General features: G+C 39.7%; 2 protein-coding genes across 3 annotated transcripts in view; one reads left to right on the top strand and one right to left on the bottom strand.

Annotated features, from left to right (window-relative positions):
- LOC307164697 (coiled-coil domain-containing protein 148-like) overlaps positions 1 to 20517 on the bottom strand; it is a 211164-nt gene that overhangs the window by 132300 nt on the left and 58347 nt on the right. The window contains exons 5-7 of one of the 2 annotated variants that reach the window (XM_079881749.1): positions 18596 to 18690; positions 18144 to 18289; positions 16176 to 16271 (exon numbers count right to left, since the gene is read on the bottom strand). In XM_079881749.1, coding sequence (XP_079737875.1) covers positions 16176 to 16271; positions 18144 to 18289; positions 18596 to 18690 — 337 coding nt within the window. The remainder of the gene's footprint in view (positions 1 to 16175; positions 16272 to 18143; positions 18290 to 18595; positions 18691 to 20517) is intronic. The other variant, XM_079881750.1, reaches the window with a different exon arrangement.
- Positions 5165 to 6603, top strand: LOC307164668 (zinc finger protein 862-like; the record flags this gene model as incomplete). Its single annotated transcript, XM_079881702.1, has 5 exons — positions 5165 to 5295; positions 5389 to 5558; positions 5639 to 5877; positions 5958 to 6215; positions 6325 to 6603. The coding sequence occupies 5 exons, from the start codon at positions 5165 to 5167 to the stop codon at positions 6601 to 6603; spliced, it is 1077 nt and encodes a 358-aa protein (XP_079737828.1).

Genomic DNA, 20517 nt, shown 5'->3' with positions numbered 1-20517 from the left:
TTTCACAAAAAGAGACACCATAGTATCATTTCTTAATAGATTATCGTTATGGTAAAATTTCATTATATCCTCATACTCAACACCCCGTGAAATATGATACAGAAAAAAGACACAATGTTGTCCACAGGTGACTGATGTAAAATCTTGGACTTGTCTGGTAGAATAATGAACTTGTGTAGAATTGTTTTTTAGAAAGTCGAGAATGGTCGGTGGAAAAAAATCTGAATCAGGAGGATTTCCAAAACTGTCAAAAAAACATCCGTATCCGTTTCGATCTATGTATATAGATAACCAGTGGCGTCCCGGCTCGTCCGATCGATCCGTATTACAAATTAATAGAGCTGGAACGTCTATCAATGGTTCTTTGGGAAGATGATCGCTAGCAAGTACTCCTAAAAAATTTACATTACACGTAATGTTATCCATAATTTCCGTTAGCTCTACAGTGTTCATTTCAAACTCTTCAGTAGTGGTCTGCCAACACCTGTCTTCTGTGTGATATCTCAAGCAGAGAATCATAGGTCGCATAAATTAAAATGTTTACTGTGTTTTGTAGAGGCTCTCTAAAACGTGCTTCCAACCTAATATTTCCTGACCTAATCAGAGACACATGCTGCTCGCACTCTGAATCTGGCGTAAGGTTATAGGCGAACAATGTGTAGCCGTTGAGAAAATCCTCCCTGTCTATAGCGAGAGACTGATTCTTCAGATGGCGCCCCGTGGCTGTAACCAGCTGATAATATTCTTTTACCGCGTTGCCTAAATTAAATTGCGGCTGAAGCGGACGGTATGGGACATGCCCGCCGTCTGAGGTGAGATTTAAATATTCAAGATTAAAGTGCTTGAAGGCGTACGGATTTTTTTCGTATGATCCAGTGAAAGCATCATTATCCGTCATTGCTATAATAATGGATTTCGGGAGTGTTCCAAGGAAGAGATTTTCGTGGTTTGAGACGCGCGCCCCTGCCGGTACAGAAAAAGACTTCACACAGACTTTATCATACGGGTATTTTGCTGTGGCTGCCAGTAGCGCTTGGGCGTGTCCTAATCGGAGCGATGGTGAGACGGACACTCTTTTGATAAAGAGAGAAGCGGAGATTATTTTTAGTTTATAATCGATCGCGTCCCCTCGCATAAGACAGAATTCGTCTTTTGCTCTAGTTAAACGAATACGAATATCTACACCGTTCAATAACAATTTCGGCTGAAAAAATATATCGCTATGTATCGGTCCCAGTAGTTCGACAATATTCCCTCCTTCCGTAAACGCTGCTCTCTTTGTTAAACCTGCATTCGCTCCAGCAGGGTCTGTTGCATCCATATGACCGGCTGTATCTTTATAAAACAATCCTGCTGAAAAGTTGTTCTCTAGGGTATCTTTTCCATAATTAATAAGCATCTCCAGAATGCACCTGTAAGGATACGTATTGGAGGATTGTGATACCAGCCGATCTCCTAACGACACATCTACCTGCGAGAAAATACTCGCGGAAGGATAGTTAACAAGTCCCACAGGAGCTCCCGGTGGTAAATCCTGGTCATTCGGAAGGGTTATTTTAACGCGCGTATATAACAATGTATTATTCAGATCAGTGTAATCCTCGCCAGTCCCTGCAATGAAAAACTCAATCGGAGAAGCATCATTAAGCACTGACATAGGCGGGATTTCCACATAAGTGTTTTTCTCAATAGCTGTCTGAGTTAATGGAAGGGTAAAAATATCCAGTTCGGATTTAATACATTCGTCTGACATTGCATGAATCAACGACATGATTTAGAAGATAGTGTTGCTTCGTCTTTTCAAACTTGTAGATTTTTTTACACGCTTCGTCTGGCTTCTTCGCCCCCTTTTTGCAACTGGACGTTTCTTCGTGACGCGTCTAGTCTTCTTTACACCGTGACCACGCCCCCTCCTCATACGGGTCCCAGGGGGCTTCAAACCTCTACGCATGACCATAAGTCCTTGACCGCTCTGAGTCTCAGTGTTATCATTATTATTAAATGATTTTGACAAGGCGCTGGTAACTACGTCACTTACTATATTTTTTGCCGCAGCTTTTATGTGTGGTTTTGCAATACTAAAGCCCCTTCTTAGAAACGGTATTGCCATACGATATAATCCACGAAACAGACCCCCGATCCCTGACGCAAAACCGGAACCGTACATAACACCGCTTCCGGCATAGCCCGGCATGCCTTGACCCGTCTGGGCCTGGTAATATGATATGTAGCGGTGGGGGTCTTCTTGGTAGGGGTGGAGATAGGCCATTTTTAAAACAAATGTTTTCTCACTGGTCTAAAGTGTAGCTTCGTCACAACTTTACGGTAGGTGAATCACACGTCTTTATTTTGATCGTCTTTAATCTCGATCCCGATATCTGATATGATGTTTTTATTAAGACGCACGTAATGAGACTTGTTGTTCCTGACACAAACTGCTTTGTTAGTGGTCGGTTCAATATGTATCGTCTCTAATAATGGAACATACGCGTCCCCGACTGCTTGATATTCGATTATATCTATGTATACAAATAGAGTGTAAAATCCCCCGCTTATATCAGCCTGGTGTGGTGCGTATGTGCTCACGTCGTGTTCGTGTTCATCCGTACTGATTACATTTTCTATAGGAACGCCTGGTTTTAATCCTAGAATAATGGCTAGCTTTCCGTAAAACGTTAGCGATGCTCTCTGAGGTGCTTTTAGAAATATCTTATTCTTTATATTATCGTACCTGAGCTGCACCCGCGGTGGAAGAGTTGCGTTTATTTCCTTGAGTAATACTGAAATATCCTCAAAATACCCATGTTTTACAGTATTATGATTCGTAGATATTTTTAGGGCCTTCCCAGGGTTTCCCATATGTTCATTAATTTGTGGCGGCCCGCCACAGCATCGACGCGGCCGCCACGGATTGATTTTCAGTTTTTTTTTTTACTAATATGGGTAAAGTTGTATTTTATTGTAGATCTGCGCGCTGCTTGCTCACTTCTCTCCCTCACTCACAAACTGACAAACGGAGGAGGAGCAGCGAATAGCTCCTCCTCTTCGAGCACGAGCTGAATCAAAGCACAAACGTCCAAAGAAGAAGAAGCATGCGTTGGAGGACGGATTGTTTCCGGTGCTCGAAGATTCCAGAATCAATCCGGAGCTGAATGGTTAGTAATAAACACTTTTGCACAACATAACCCCCGAGAAGTTAGTCTATGTAGTTGTCGCGTTTCCATTACAGCATGAGATTCTCGCAAAATTTTGATGTTAGGCCCATGTTATGCGATCCATCTCGCGATCAGTCGTTCCAAAAATCATGGCAACGGACGCTGGTAGGTTTATATAGCTGCTATATTTATATATATCTCAGCCACCGCACTAGACATTATTAATATTAATATTAATGTAAAGAGACGCAAGTTAGGCCTAAGCGTGTTAATTAATGACAAGGAAAGACCCTTATACTGTGAGCGGCACATATGAGGTATTTTCTCGCTCATTTCTGCTCGGAGGTCTTGATTGTGGCATTTCTTTAAGGTTTAGAATCCAGTAACGTTATTCCTCTAATTATTTTGTCTTTTATGAATTAAAGAAGTCTTGTAATCTGTTCAAACACACCGCGCTCAACTTGTAAACGCGCTTTACAAGTCAGTTGACTGTAAATGTGCAAAAACTGTTTCCATTGCCATTTTGTAAAATATTTCCACCTCACGCGAGCGTAAAACCTTTTTGCAATAAATGGGAGTCTTTTTTGCGAAATTGACGTTTCCATCGAGCTTAATTTTCAATTTGCGCGATTTGAAGGGTAATGGAAACGCATTAGCAAGCATTAAGGAGCCTAGCTAATAATTAGCTATGTTTACATAAGAATAACAGTTACAGCATGTAAGTTATACATAATGTTAACACGCTGTAAGCTGTTAATATCGACTGCCCTTACTACATAACGTTAATGTTTAAGTATTTAATCATAACGCCGACTGTTTGCTCCCTCAATCCAGATGAATATTGAAAATTATTTTAAACGATTTAAAAAGACTCGTCCAGAGGAGCAAATACAGTCTGGACCAGAGGTAATAGCAAAGCAGAGAAACACATGTGGAAGATCATTATTCCGACCTTTGTGATAAGCTATTCGGTTAATTTATTTTGAATATTTCCAGGCTTCATTCAGCGCTGCTGAAGCAGCAAGAGAGGCGCAGGGAACGTTAGCTGTAGAGAGAGATGTAGGAGAGGAGGACTGCAGCAGCCAACATGCTGCTGCTGTGGGTGAGCCAGGTAGGGCTGAAGCAACAGGTGAGGTTAACAGCAAACACAGGGAGGTGTAGAAGCAGGGCAGGTCAGAAAAGCAGATGTTTCAGGAAAAGCAGTCCCATTTCTATTTGTCTGTGACTTGTAGACAGGACAGCAAGCACAAGCAGCAAGCACAGAGGCACTGGATTTGATCCAGAGTGGCTAAAGATGCCTCAATTTAAGAGTTGGCTGTACCTCACAAAGCATGGTAAATTTAATATCTGCATAATTTGTGTAATCATGAAACAATAATAAAAATAATATTTTTATTTCATTATTTTATTCATTTTTAACTCTTTGACTGCTGTTTTTTTTTTTTTTTTTTTAAGGAATGTTTTGTCGACTATGCAGACAACACAAGCCTGCGCCTAAGACAGGCCGCGCAAATAGGGCTTTTGTTGAGGTTGGAGCTGTTATATACAGAAAAGACTACTTGGAACGTCACATCACTATGGAGCACCACCAGGACAGTATCAGATGCCAGGCATCTCTTGCCTCTGGTAGGTTCCAATTTCAAAAACAAGTATAAACTTTTAGTTTTCAAATAGTTTTATAATAATTTTGTCACAGGCATCTCAGTCATAAACTCGTTTGAGCCCACTATTGTTTTGGAGCATGAGGCAGTCATTGGTGGATTCAAGTGCCTTTACTGGCTCGTAAAAAATGAACTAGCCCACCACACAAACTATCCAAAACTTTTGAGCCTGGCTGAGCTTCTAGGGTGCAACTACTTCAGGAAATTAAAGGTAAAGGTCACCTAGGCATTACTTAAGATTACATTTAATCTTTACATTAATAAATAAAAATTAGTTATTTTTTCCCTTTTCCCAATGTCAAGATTGACAGGAGGAATAACTATAGGTCTCATCGTATTATTGACGACATGCTTGAGGTCTTAGCAGAGGTCATAGAGGAGCCAATTCTCACCAAGATTAAATCATCACAGGGAATTAGCCTGGAAGTTGATGAGACTACAGATGTGTCAGTCGGCAGGCAACTTGACTTGCATGTCCGGTATGGGAACATTTATTTTGTTTGATGTAAATCCCATAAATTCTGGGTGCTGTTAATGAACTGTGAATTCTACTTGCCTATGCTTTCTCTCAGATCCATAAATAAAGAGGGACTTGTGTTTAATCACTTCCTGGATTTAGTCTCTATTGCTGATGGCAAAGCAGACACTATTGTCGCAGCTGTCAAGAATGTTATCTTGAAGAAAGGCCTCCCAACAGAAAAACTATATGGACTCGGGACTGACGGGGCAGCCGTTATGACAGGTAATTATTTGATGCTCATGTGAGATTGTTTTATTTTTTGTATCCCATGATTTTCGCTAAATTATTTTATTTATATTCAGGTCGTGTGAATGGAGTTGCAAAGCAACTTAAAGACAGTTTTCCAAAGATTGTGTCTGTAGCTTGTGCTGCCCACAGATTGGCCCTTGCCTGCAAGGACTCATCAAATGATGTAAGGTACATGGCCACTTTCAGGGACCACCTCCAAGAACTTCATTTATATTTTAGAAACAGTGCAAATCGTACTGCTACACTCAAAGCAGCATCCGCCACCCTGGGTGTCAGTGATTTGAAAATAAAGGTAATAGTAATTTGATACCATTGTAGTTAACTTCTGTCAATTAATAACCAATAATCAGTCTTTAATTGCAACGTTTCCAGGAAGTGAAGGACACACGCTGGCTCTCTCAGCACAAAGCCATCGAGACCCTACAGAGGAACCTGAGCGCAGTCCTTGGAGCATTGGCAGAAGAGGCAGAGGTGAGAAGATGTCCAGGGGCAAAGGGCCTTTACACATTCTGTGCTACATACAGATTTGTGGCAGCAGTTTACCTCCAAGCTGATGTTTTACCACACCTCGCATGCCTGTCCAAAGTCTTTCAAAAAGCACATGTCAACTTTCTACATATCAAGGAGCAGGTATGTTTTTTGTAAATCAGTTTAATTTGATATATTGAAATGAGGGTTGTTTGCAGGTCTACTAAACAGAAGCTACTCTTTTTTTTATTTATTTTTTATTTTAATGTAGGTTCCTGTCACAATTCAGACACTCAGGAGCATCAAAGAGGCTGGACTGACTCCACTGCCTGGATCATTCCTGTCTCGCCTTCACCAGGACCTTGATGATCCACAAGGACTTGGAGCCTTCAATATACAGCATGAGGAGGAGAGGAAAAGGAGAGGGCGAGATGTCCACGAAGTGTCGAGGGAGGAGCTATGGGCCAGATTCCAGCAAGAGGTAAATGCCTTAAAACTAATACATTTTCCTTTTCCTCTTCTAAATTGTCCTCTATGGCCTGGCCCTTAAAGGATTAGTTCACCTCAAAATAAAAAAAATTCCTAAACATTTACTCACCCCAATGCCACCCAGATATGAGTGGTAGAGAAATTACGTTGTTGTAGGAAAACATTTCTGGATGACCCTTTGAAACTGCATTGATTTGGACTTCTACAATTTGGTTGCCATTTAAGCCCATTCTGTGGAGAAACATCCAGAAATGCTTATTCATTTTGAAGTGAACTAATCCTTTAATGACTGTAAGGTGGGTGTAGGCTCTTCCTAAAAAGATGTTGATGGTCTGTTCATTGTAGATCATCCACCCTTACATCACTGGCCTGGAAACACACCTGGACAGACGGTTCCATGATCTGGACATCCTTGGGGCCTTTAGTGTTTTGGGACCACTTGGTAGAGCTACTCCAGAAGATGAAATAATAAAGATCTCTCAGCTGCAGACTCTTGCCAGGAAATTTTGCCCTGAACAGGAAAATGAGGTACTGCAGGAGTGGTTCTCTTTCAAGAATCATGTTCTCACTGGGGCATTCAAGGTGGGTGTATTAAAATGATTACTAAATTAAACTATGGTTCACAACACCAACACAACACACTAATGCCATGATGGTAAACCAAATGTTGTTTCAAGAACAAAGACCAGGAGGAGATCCTAAGACTGCTGGCGAGTGAGATTGATGAGTGGGCCAACCTCTACCCCTGCCTGAGCCTTCTTGCAGGCATTGCACTTGTAATTCCAGTTTCCAGTGTAAACTGTGAACGCGATTTTTCAGCAATGAACAGGGCAAGAACTTCATTTTGACAAGCACAGCAAATAATTATTCATTTTATTTATTTTAGTGCATTTTGTGGTAATTATTATTATTTTTTTGCTCTGTCCTTAGGTGAAAACAGACCTCAGAAATCAGTTGCAAGGAGAACACCTGGCTGCTTGTTTGAGGATCTCAATCAATGGACCCTGTCCTGAGGCCTTCCCTTATGATAGGGCATTGGAGTATTTTTTCAAAAAGCCGCGAAAAATTAAATGTCCAAACAAAGGGTGCAAGATTTGTAGCTAGTCTGTAAGGTTATTAGACTTTAGTTTTGTCAATTAAATATGTGCGTGTCAATAAAAATGAACTGAATTGAATTAACCCTTTTTTGTTGTCGTCATTTAATATTTAAATAATTAAAATATTAAATAATGACGCCGCCGCCACCCCCCCCCCCCCAAATGCCCCCAGACGCCGCCACCACCACAGATCAAATCTAATTCTGTGGGAAACACTGCTTCCTGAAAGTTTGAATATTAAGATCCCCTCGCACTTTACGTTCATCGATGTTCAAACATTGGTCGCAATCAATAATAAAAGCAGTGTCTTCCTCGTTGAAAGTATACCAAGTTTTTGGATAGTGAAACTCTACCAGCGCCACTTCCCATAATCCTTTTAAATGTATTGGTCTTGCCAGTCTAGTTCTGTAATTAGATATCTGATTTTCAGGGTAAACATGACCTGATGCATTGCACGGTAGGGTGACGTAAAATCCCTCCTCCTCTGACATGTTTTGGTTGAATGAGAACGCGAACGACTCTACCTAGGGTTTTAAAGGAGAGTGAAGATCAATCACCTCTTTTTCAGGAATCCAGCTATTGAATTTTGAAGGCCATCCAAGCCATTTCACCAGAACGTACATGGCTTTTCCGCGTCGTTGTTTGTCCAAAATTTTTTCGACCTTAAATGATTTGTCATCGCCCACAATAATTTTTTGGAGTTCTTGCTCATAAAAACAACCATCTACTAATTCACCATCATAGTCCTGTATCCTGTATACGACTGGATTTCGGGGTATACACGCACTTATAGTAAAGTATTCTTCAGTATAATTCTGTTCATAGCCTTTGGCAAATATATTCCGGACTTTAGATACCCTGACGATATCTCCTACGGCAAATTTAAAGACTGGTGTCTCTTTGCGCATTTTCCCGTATAAATTGTTGAACACCACGGATTCGTTTTCTTTATTCACGTCCAACGGTCGCATTTTAATGGATTTGTGATAACTAGAATTATACGCCTCTGTCAGATCTTGCAATATATCACAGTAGCGTTTGGAATTCACCGCTGTAAGATACCTCCACATCCGCCCTTATAAAGTTCTATTAAATCTTTCGACCACACTCGCTTTTAATTCAGAAGCTGTTGCAAAATGTGTTATATTATATTTTTTCATCATCTGCTGAAAAGACCTGTTGAAAAACTCTGTACCCTTATCGGTCTGTAACTTTACAGGCACACGGCCTTCTCTCAAAATAGACAAAAAAGCTTTAACTACTTCTGCCCCCGTTTTATTTTTCAATACCCTTGTCCACGCGTACTTGCTAAAAACGTCTATAACGGTAATTATAAACTTGATATTGTCGTTCTCTTTTGCGTATGCGGACATATCAACTAGATCTGCTTGGAACTGCTGGTCTTTCCCATACACCACTACACGGTTCCGCTTATAATTTATTGGTGCAGTTCGATGGAGAGTGTATGTGTCCTGGCTAGCGAGCCATTTGGACACTTCATTATCAGATAATCTTACATCGTATTCCTGTAACACAGCTTGTTTTAATCTGTCTTTACCCCCAAAAGAGCCAGAATTCGCTGGGTCGTAATAGATTTTCATTAGTTCTGCCATGTCAACACTATGAGATTTCAGTCATAATGAATCGAGTTGCAAATTTGTTCAGTATTTATTTATTTATTTATTTATTTTTTTTTTTCACAAGATAAAAGTCACAAACATTTTTTTATTTCACAACATAAGTTACAAAACATTTTCTTTTTATTTTACAATATAACGTTACAAGAAAAACATTTTCAAACAACAAAAATGATTTTATTAGAAAGTTACAAACATGTGTAATGTGAATTATATCACACAAACAAGAAATACAATTTCACAGACATTTCAAAATTCTTCTCTGTAATGTATTCAACTAAAAAATCAATAATATTACATACATCAGGGTTTTCGTTACTTAACAAACTGCAGACATCTGTTACATACGTACAAATACACAATATATTTCCTATTCTAAAAAGAGCGTTCTGATCGTTAGACATTAGATCGATAATGTTTTTGATAACAGCAGATGGTATGTTGGCGGTGGTGACAGACATGTTTATCATATTATTCCAGTCTTTCGATAATCCCCTCACGACATTCATTAAATCCACCAGCCGTTTTTCATCAGAAGTTATGGGTGTATTTGTATTCCAATTATTCCGGATAATCTTGTGGAGCAGGATAGATATTCCACATTTAACACGTGATTTAAAGAAATATTTTGTAATCCATGAGGTAGAGCAGAAGTTTCCCATTTTCAAACCTGCGTGATCTCCGGATCTTCAGTTACGGCAAGTTTCCATTTATCCACAGCCGTGTAAATTATTTCCTCGCACGATTCGTCGATACATTTCTCACGGATTAAAGATAATTGTTCCACTATGTACATTTCATCTTTGAGGCCGTATAAAATTGCCTCAACAGCTCCCTCGATCCTCTGGAGATGAGGCCTGCCACCGTACTGACTCAAGGCCTGAGCCAATATGTTTTTTAACTCCGGGGTGAGAAGTTTCAGACTGATTTCTTCAAAACATCCGTAAAAATAATATGCAGAAGGTTCAAACAAGCAACTGTGTCTTGTCTGCGAAGGATGGTCCACCGTGCACCCAACGCATTCTTTCTTCATTTGTTTGTCGACCAAAATTTCCAGAATGACAGCCAAAATAGCTTTGATAATCCGGTGGCCTGTATCCCCTAGGCATCCGTCCGTCTCATCGTTTGTTGTGTCTGGGGTCTTGCTCGCGGGGGCAGGTGCAACTCTGTAGTTTCTGAGGAAAGCCAAATTGTGGTATCCAAGTTCAGTACAGAATGTATTTATCCAATCGATGCTTTTCTGAGGTAATCCATTTGCCATCATCGGTAATCCTTGTGTTCCATCCGGTAATCCATCACTAGTTCCAATTAGTTGAGATGATGATGATGATGATGATGAAGGAGAACCAGTATCCTGAGACATGATGCGTGAATGAGGTAAGCTTTCAAGAGGCCGCCTTTTAATGCTTGTAGAGAGTGGGTGGGGTTATATAAGAACCGCGCCTCTCTGGGACCGCCCACTCGGGGTGGAAAAGTTTCACTTTAATGTTGGCGTAGCGTTCATACGCATTGGTCCACTGGAAAAGCTGATTGATCTTGGAAAAAATATTTTCCAACACAGCTAGATCCTTCCATTGGAATATGAATTTCAGATCATATAATTCTAAATGATCTTTTTCACAAATTGGCCACGAGTATTCTGCAATCTTGCCAAAATCACTACAAAGTATGTAAATGTAGTCGTCTGGGAATTTATTTATTTGGTCCGCCAAAATCCGGTATCTTGTACCCATGGTTAATCCACTCCACTCACCAATAAAAAGAGGTGTATCCATCCCTTCATTCAAATCTCTCCATACTTTTGTGTAGAATAAAATCCAATCCCTTTCTGTGAATATTAAATTCGGATCGCCCGTTGATTTTGTGGTGAATCTCTCGTCATTATCCACGTTAACCAGTCTGACTTCTCTGTTGATTTTGTCATAATCATATGTACACGCACGTCCTTCAGACAAGTGAAAAGTATATTTCACAGAATCTGCCGGCTCGTGAAGAAATCGCGTTAAGCAAGGGCCATGCATATCCCGTTTTTTCCGCGGAGCTAGAGTCAAATCCTCCATAGCTACATCGATGCTTTTTTCAGGTGTTTTCGGGGGTGCAGCCGTCGCCATTGCAGATTATCTGAATTTGTAAAATCACAACTATCTCTTGTCATGTTTCCGCACCTTTTTAAACATCTCATGTGACTGTGACGCTGTGGGAGGGGAATTCCCGTGAGTGATGTCATTTTTTACACACACCCTTAAATCGAGATTGACCACTCAGCTTTGAGAGGGGTGTGTTAGGGGGTGTGGTCTCTTCGACCCGTTGCTTTGGTTTTCTTTGGTCATTTCTGCTTGGACACCGAGCTGAACGGTCACTTTTCTGTTTGGGAGTGGATAGGAGATGTAGGGGTTTTCCCAGGGTGACATCTGTTGTGGGTGGGGGTAGGGGTGGAGCTTGGGTCTGTCTCTCTGTAACCTTCACACACTCTCAGTCCTGACAAATCTCCGGCCTGTGTGGACATTTTTTCACTTTGCTCCAGAAAAAATACACAAGGAAAACACTTTTGAATCTTTTTTAACAACTGGGTATGTAAAAATGATCTTTTTGTAAATGAAAAAAGTTGTTTTAATGTTTTAACATCTTAAAATAACACTAACTCATTTTTTAATAACTCTTTTTAGAGAAAAAATGCAATTTAAACTTATTTCATTGATGTTTTAACGTTTTAAAAGTGATGAATGTACATATGTCTTCTTTAATAAATAAAAAACATTGATCTCATCTCCGACTATTGTCTTTATTGTACATTTCTTTAAAAAAATTTAATATACACCGTTTAGAACTTCTGTGCGAGGGGAAATTTTCCCACGCTTCAGATGTTCATAAGGAGGCGTGCCACAAGTCCGATTTTCCCACGGTGTACGTACAGTCCATAAGTGGGAGGAGCTAACGTGAGAAATTCCCATGGTCAAAAGGGGCGGGGCTTAGAGGGTCATAAATCACTCAAAAGTGACAGTTTGTATCCCTCTATACTCTCTCTCATGTCAATCTCTAGGTATGGTGAAGGCTATGTGATGATGTGGGGCTATTTTAATTCCAAAGGCCAAGGGAACTTTATCAGGATGCATAGTATCCTGGATCCATGAAGTAACTGGCCTTTAAAAATAAAAATCTGCCTGCCTCTATGGGAATTTAACATAGGGGTGTCCAAACTTATGCACCCTGTATTTTAAGGAAGAACATTTATTTATTTACGATACATTATTCATTCACAAAGAAAATTGGTGTCCTTAAAGGTTGGATTTTTCCTAATTTTTTAAATTAAGGCATTAAGTTCAATTTCCAAAAGATGATTTTTTATTCCTCTTTTTAGTCAACTTTAGCATGGGTGTCTAAACTTATGCATAGCACTGTATGTTTAAAATTGACAGTCTGTCTCTCTCAGGAAAACAGACCAAAAATATTGATGACATCGTGTTGGACTCAAGAATGTCCCTCCTCCAGACCTTTTGCCACCCGTCCAGAAATAGTCAGTAGTCAATTGTAGTCATGTAACTAATGGCAATTCATTTAATATACAGTATCTTACAAAAGTGAGTACACCCCTCACATTTCAGCAAACGTTTTAGTATATCTTCTCAAGGGACAATACTATATTAAATAGCTGGCAACAAAAGTGAGTACACCCTAAGTAAACATGTCAAAACTGTGTCCAAAGTGTCAATATTTTGTGTAAGCACCATTGTTATCTAGCATTGCCTTAATCCTCCTAGGCATGGAATTCACCAGAGCTGCACAGGTCAAACTGCTGGGATACTCTTCTACTCCTCCATAATGACATCATGGAGCTGCTGGATGTTAGACATATGGTGCTTCTCCACCTTCCGCTTGAGGATTCCCCACAGGTGCTCAATAGGGTTCAGGTCTGGAAAAAATACCTGGCCACTCCATCACCTTCAACTTCAGAGTCCTCAGCAAGGCAGTTGTCATCTTGGCGGTGTGTTTGGGGTCGTTATCATGCCGTTCAGCCCAGTTTCTGAAGGGAGGGCATCATGTTCTTCTTCAGAACGTCACAGTACATGTTGGAATCCATGTTTCCCTCAATAAAGCACAGCTCCCCAGTACCAGCAGCACTCATGCAGCCCCAGACCAGGGTGTCGCCACACATGTTGGACACCATCTGAGCCAAAAAAGTTTATCTTAATCTCATCAGACCACAGGACATGGTTCCAGTAATTCATGCTCTTGGACAGGTTGCTTTCAGCAAACTGTTTGCGGGCTTTTTTGTGAGCCAACTTCAGGAGAGGCTTCCTTCTGGGACGACGGCCATGCAAACCGACTTGTTGCAGTGTGCGGCGTATGGTCTGAGCACTGACAAACTGACCTTCCACTTCCGACGCACAGCACGAGGACTCAACTTCTTTGATCGACCCTTGTGAGGCCTGTTCCGAATGGAACCCGTCTTGGAAAACCTCTGTATGACCCTGGCCTGTACTGTAACTCAGTTTCAGGGTGTTACCAATCTTCTTAGGCCATCTTTTTGGAGAGCAACAATTCAAATTCTCAAATCCTTAGAGAGTTCTTTGCCATGAGGTGCTATGTTGAACATCCAGTGGTCAGTATGAGAGAATTGTACTCAAAGCACAAATTGTAACGGCTCTAATACAAGATACACAAATTTGTATGGTCCTGTCAAGCAAATAAAAACATGAACATGATGAATGTGACATGTGGCTTTGCATGGTTAAACGACGTACTGCTATTATCACCTAGGGTGTAGGCTACTCACTTTTGTTGTTGCTAGCTATTTTGACAATGATGGCTGTATGTTGAGTTATTTTCAGAGGACAATAAATATATATTGCTATTCAAGCAGCACATTGACTACTCTAAAATATATCCAAGTTTCATTTCTATAGTATATATAGTATATAGTATTATATAGTATATATATATAGTAGTCCCTTAAGAAGATATACTAAAATGTTTGCTGAAATGTGAGGGGTGTACACACTTTTGTGAGATACTGTAAATAAAGTCAAGTATATATATATATATATATATATATATATATATATGAAGAGTTCAGATGCAAAAGCCTCTAAGTGCCATCTGAAATTTTCCTCTAGAATGATCATTTTTATCAAGCTCGTATATTTAAATTCAATAATTTCACTTAAATGGCAATGCAAATTACCTATTAATTGTCATGCAATTGTAATTGCTATGACACACACACACATACATATATGTATGTGTGTGTGTGTGTGTGTGTGTGTGTGTGTGTGATAGCCGATACGCGGCTGCTGCGTTCGCCGATATTTTTTTTCCCGGCATTATTTACAGACAGGCGTCCGCAGGCAGCTTTGTGTTGCTGGAGACGCTGCAGTTCACGTGCAGCCCATGCACTGCCCCTCCCACACTAGCAGAGTGCTGGAAGCCTCTTCAAGACAACGGCAAGTTTAAAACTTTCAAAGCATCTTTTAACTGTTTGACTTAGCTGAAATATTGCCATACACTTTAAAAGTGGAAACACGTTGCTCTATATGTGCGTGCAACTAAGCAAGTTTGTGGGTCCAAATGGAAAACGCGAATGCCTCATCTATAAAACTGCTAGTCATTGTATTTAGGGAGCTGCAAATAGCTAACATTAAGTTTGAGGCTATCCATATGCATACGGCAGCTGTTACGAACACTGGTCATAGGATTAAATAATGCCGACGTTGTTCCGTGATATTTGTGGGAGTTTTATTCAGCGACCACCTAGCTAGCTGAGGTTTTGGACGTGTGCTCATAAAAGAAGCAACGCGGTTGCGACACGCATGCGATGCAGCGCGCTCGTTTGTCCAGGCGCTCCTATGCCGTGGCCCGTGGTGAGATGAAAACATCTAAACTTTTTAGGGCCTGTTCACATATCGCGTCTTTTGCGTGCTCAAGTTCGTTATTTCAAATGTAGGCGCGCGGTATGCGCGCTCATAATGGAAGCGACGCGCTCGTTTTACCAAGCGCGTCCGCGCCGCATCGAGATAAAAACATCTAAACTTTTCAGAATGCCACAAGTGCACCGTAGGTCACGTGACACGTGGTGGAATAATACGACAACATCGAATGCTCGGCCGAACAGCTGATCATAGCTGGACAGAGAGGGTTTTTATTTCTCATCTCCATAAATATGTTGTCGTAAAGAGCTAGAAATAAATTAATCCTTACTCATGGAGAGTGCAGTTCATGTTGCATAGCAACGACAGACGTTTATTATGCTGCTTGCTTGTTGCTACTGTGTGCAATAGTGTAATTATTTTATTTATGCTTATATATTTATTTTCAGAATTTACTTTCAGAATTTGAATTATGCTTAAATATTTATTTTCAGTATTTTCAGCACTGAACTTTTTTTTTACTTGTTCTACCTCACATGTTTTTAATATTTGTCAAATATTGTTTTTTTAAGTTCAATAAATGTTCCTTTTTTAAATTGAGACTTGTAAGATTTGTTATCATCATTGTGTCATTTTTATGATGTAAATTGAGTGAGCAAAAGCAGTATCGGCTCCAAATATCGGCCCAAGAAAATCGGCCGCCCGTATCGGTCATCGGCTAAGGCTGATGAAAAAAAATCGGTATCGGCATCGGCACTAAAAAATCCATATCGGTCGATCCCTAATATATATATATATATATATGTATGTATGTATGTATGTATATATATAAATACATATACAGGCATTCATAAATATAAATAAATATAAAAAATATTATAAAGCCCATTATAATCAGCTTTTTAGAAGCCACATAGAAAATGACAACAGATGTGGAAGGCTACCGTAAAATACTAAGACTGACCTAAAAACATTACAGGTTACCAACATTTTAATGTTCAGTGAAAAGTGTATAGGCCCGTAGTAGAAAGTGACCTTGAGTTCATTAACACAGATGTCCTGCTGTAGAGATTCACATTCACATTGCAGTCTGTTCATCACCTCCTGTTGCTGCTGTCTGACAGACAGAACCTAAAACACAATGAGACGGGGTTAATCAAAGTTAGTAAATTATGTATATTATATATGAAATATATACACACATAGATTGCTTCTTCTTAGAGCAGCCAGATCTCTCTCTCTCTCTCTCTCTCTCTCTCTCTCTCTCTCTCTCTCACACACACACACACACACACACACACACACACACACACGTTGGGTTCCATGTTTTATGGGGACTTTCCATAGGTATAATAATATTTATACTGTATAAACTATATATTATATACCCTAACTCTACCCCTAAACCTATACATCACAGAAAACTTTCTGTATTTTGACATTTTCAAAAAACATAATTCTGTATATTTTATAAGCGTTTTCCTCATGGGGACAAAAAAAAAAAAATTTCCACAAGGTCAAAAATTACTGGTAGTACTATCTTTGTGGAGAAATAACGTAGGGTTTACCAGGACCACACACACACACACACACACACAATGGTACCTTATCATTATGAGGATTTTCTGCAGGCGTAATGGTTTTTATGCTGACCTAACCCTAACCCCACCCCTCAACATAACCCCCACCAAAAACTTTCTGATTTTTTACATTATTGAAAAAAACAATGTTTAGTATGTGTATTTAGTCTTTTCAACTCTTTTGAATTTTGGGGACAGCTGGATGTACTTATAATCTAGGGCAGTGGTTCCCAACAGGGGGGTCGCGGCCCACAAGGGGGTCTCGGTGAGCTCTCTGGGGGGTCGCGTCATATTTTGAAAAGTTTTGAGTAATGAGCATTCAAGTCGTCCGTAACTTTTTCTATGTTAAAAATGTACAAAATGTATATAATGAGCGAGTTCATCATGAATCCATCTTCCAAACCGTGTTTTTGTCTTATTCTGAATCACTATGGTACACCTATAATAAGTGTTTATATTGGGACTATTTAACATCGCCGCCGCCGCGGAGTAGTGGTACTTGACCTGCGTGACTCGTCATAGCCAAACACAGAGAAGTAATTCCGGCTCCGAAAGACGCATTATTCTGTTAACAAAACGCATGTTTATTAACGATCGCTATAGCGCAAAAAAGGAATGCATGCTTTAAGGAGAACGATCATATTACATTAGCTAATTTTATCCATTCCCTGGCTGACCAAAAAATGGGATTTTAACCATGACAGCCTTAAAAACCAAATACATGGGCCAGACTGACCCTTGAGGATGATAAAGATGTCTTACCCTGTTAAAGATCTCTCCACGCATTGACCAAATTACTCACGACCGGAAGATACTCACACTTATTGATAAAGCCTCACAAATAACATGCAAGTATTGAGGTCCCAGACAGCAGTAATTTTGTAATAGCCTATTCATTCTTTTTTTTTAACCTACACACCAGTGTGAATACTGATATTTTTTTTATTGCGATTCAAATAGGGCCAATTTATAGGTTACTCTTAGGCTTACGTTTTTAAATTACAAATGGCCCACTGATGTTTTTGTTATTGTATTTTCAATATTAGGCTATAGGCTATTATTTGTGCATAAACATATCTGGTTATAGTAATAAACATAGCCTACCGTTTGCTTGAAAACAACATATTTTGTCATCCTTGCTGCTAACCAACAAGAGCGATAATATAATTAAATGTGAAGGGGGGCCCTAAAATATTTTCTTGGGAAAAAGGGGGTCTCAGACAATAAAAGGTTGGGAACCACTGATCTAGGGGAAGTGGCCAGAAACCTAAATACACACAACATTATGAGGAAATTCGGTGAAGTACACACACACACACACACACACACACACACACACACACACAGTTGATTAACACCATTGTCCAAAATGGATGTGTATGCTCAAAAAAAAAATTGTGTATTGCTAATTGTGATTGGGTACCTGTGGTAAGACTTCCTCTAGCTCACTGATGTGATTGGCTGTAGAGCAGTGTGATGTCAGTCTGTACTGCAGATCATCTTTTAGGTGATAAACAGGTTCTGCTGTGGTTAATCTAAACTTTTCACGTTCCTTTTCCAGCTCCAATTCTAGACACATACAAAACACGCACTTGAAGTAATATAATGCAAGTTAAATAATATCAAATATTCTGAATAAGAAAAAGAAAATGCTGGTCCTAGGTCTGGTCAGGCTGGTCTAGTTTGATAGAGGGGTTATAGAGGGGTTTTGGAAACCAGTTTTGGCTAGCTAGCACATGTGAACCCAATGTGAAGTGGCAATACATATGGTAATGTATCATTATATTCAATTTATATTGTGATTTCAATATGAATATGTAGCTAACAGTATTTCACGTTTTTCAATATTCCAACAAAAACCAAAGTGAACTTTACCATATTCCTGTAACTGAGAAAGGATATCTATGTCTGCTTCCTCTTCAAGTCCAACTCCACGAAGAAAATGTTGAAATTCTTTCTCAGTCTTGTGCCTGAAACATTCAATAAACATTACAGTTTATTAGAGATGCACCGATTGATCGGCTGGTGACCGGAATTGGCCGATTTTCACGTGTTTGGCCATGACCGGCGAACGGCCGGTCAGTCTGACATATGCCGATTTTATGCCGGTCAAATGCACTCGGGCACCGCATGATTAACCTTTTAAACGGTGCGGTCTCATATATGGGATTTTTATTTCTGTACCCCTGAGAGTACGGTCACCGGTGCCACATTTATAATGTTCAGTGACGTCGCATAACTGCCAGATTCAAACTGTGCTTTCGCGCGTTGGTTGGCGCTGAGCCAGAGTCGGACGCGTTCAGCGCTGTCATATATCACAACTAAGCAGTGTTTTCAACCTCATGTTTATTTTAGGTTTCAGATATTTAAATACACATAAGCACGAGTAAAACAATACATTTGGAGTTTGTAAAATACACACTGATGTCTGTGGAAGCAGCAATAACATTCTATTCAAATATAATTTGCCGACATGTGTTATTCATATCAGACAAACATAGTGGAAGTAACTATAAAGTTTACTCTATTCTTCTCAGTTCACCGCCCACTTTCTTGCATTTATTTCGGGAGAAACTGATGAATTCACGTGCTGTAAATCCGACTGACAGGACAACATTGCGGCGCCCATCTCATGTTATAGATCAAGATTATTTATAAAGGTTTTTAAACGACCAAACATACTCACTTAAACGTGTTTGAGAATCGGAATATCAGATAGGCTAGTTGATGACATGGTAAGCAAGTTTGTGAATACTTTGAATAAAAAAGGAAAAGCGAAATAAAAGCGACACATCTGTCATACAGTAGGCTGCGGTGTATCGCGTGACGCGTCGCCATGGAAACATTAAAGGGAACGTTCAGGGGTGGACGTTCAAAAAACTCACTCTGGGGGTGGGGGGAGGGGGTGTCAGTTAGAATAGTTTAAACTTATGCGTGAAAGGGTTAAAGAAAAGATCGAAAATAAATATTTGTGTGTGCTGAAAAAGTGGTTAGAAAAAAATTTAATCGGAATCGGCTAAAATCGGTATCGGCAGGTCAAACTCAATGAAAAATCGGAAATCGGAATCGGCCTAGAAAATTGTAATTGGTGCATCTCTACAGTTTATAGAGATTACAATTTATATGAGATTTTCAAGTGCCAGAAATGAAGTTACAAATTACGACATGCAAGAGTCACAGTGCATGTCTACTGCAGTGGGATAAATCCACTCAGTGCTCTCATAGGAATGAATTGAAAACATCTGTTTGGCTTAATTTACTCCAGACCAGTGGACATGCACTAAACTAGACTAGGATATGCCTGTTTTGCAGTAGATATGTGTCTTCATCTTAACGTGATGGTCGAAGCAGGTTCTGAAAAGTGACTTATAAAAATACTATATGTGAAACAGTTTGAAACAATAAGCATTTTTTAATAGTAGTAGTCCACATTTGTAATTATTTGTTCCCCCACATAACCGTCAAATGGTGCCCTCTCTTTATATTGAACTCTATCCTCTGTTACCATCACATTTACTCCTTCATCTACTGTATCAGGAGCATGATTCCTTTTGTTAATTGCGAAGCATTGTTTGCTTGGTCAGCAATTTTGAGCTTCAAATTTCCAATCAGTCCAATCAAGTAATTAGTCAGGAATGAAATCATGGAAATCACAGGTAATATTGGATATTATGGATAATATCACTGCTGGTTCATATGTATACACACACACACACACACACACACACACACACATACACACAAGATAACAAGGACTCTCGCTGGTAAGAGATTGTGTATTAAATATAATAATGTAA

The sequence above is a fragment of the Squalius cephalus genome (genome assembly GCF_949319135.1).
Source record: "Squalius cephalus genome assembly, chromosome: 9".
Lineage (NCBI taxonomy): Eukaryota > Metazoa > Chordata > Actinopteri > Cypriniformes > Leuciscidae > Squalius > Squalius cephalus.
Note: the sequence above shows the minus strand (reverse complement) of the source record. Positions and strands in the feature narration are given on the sequence as shown.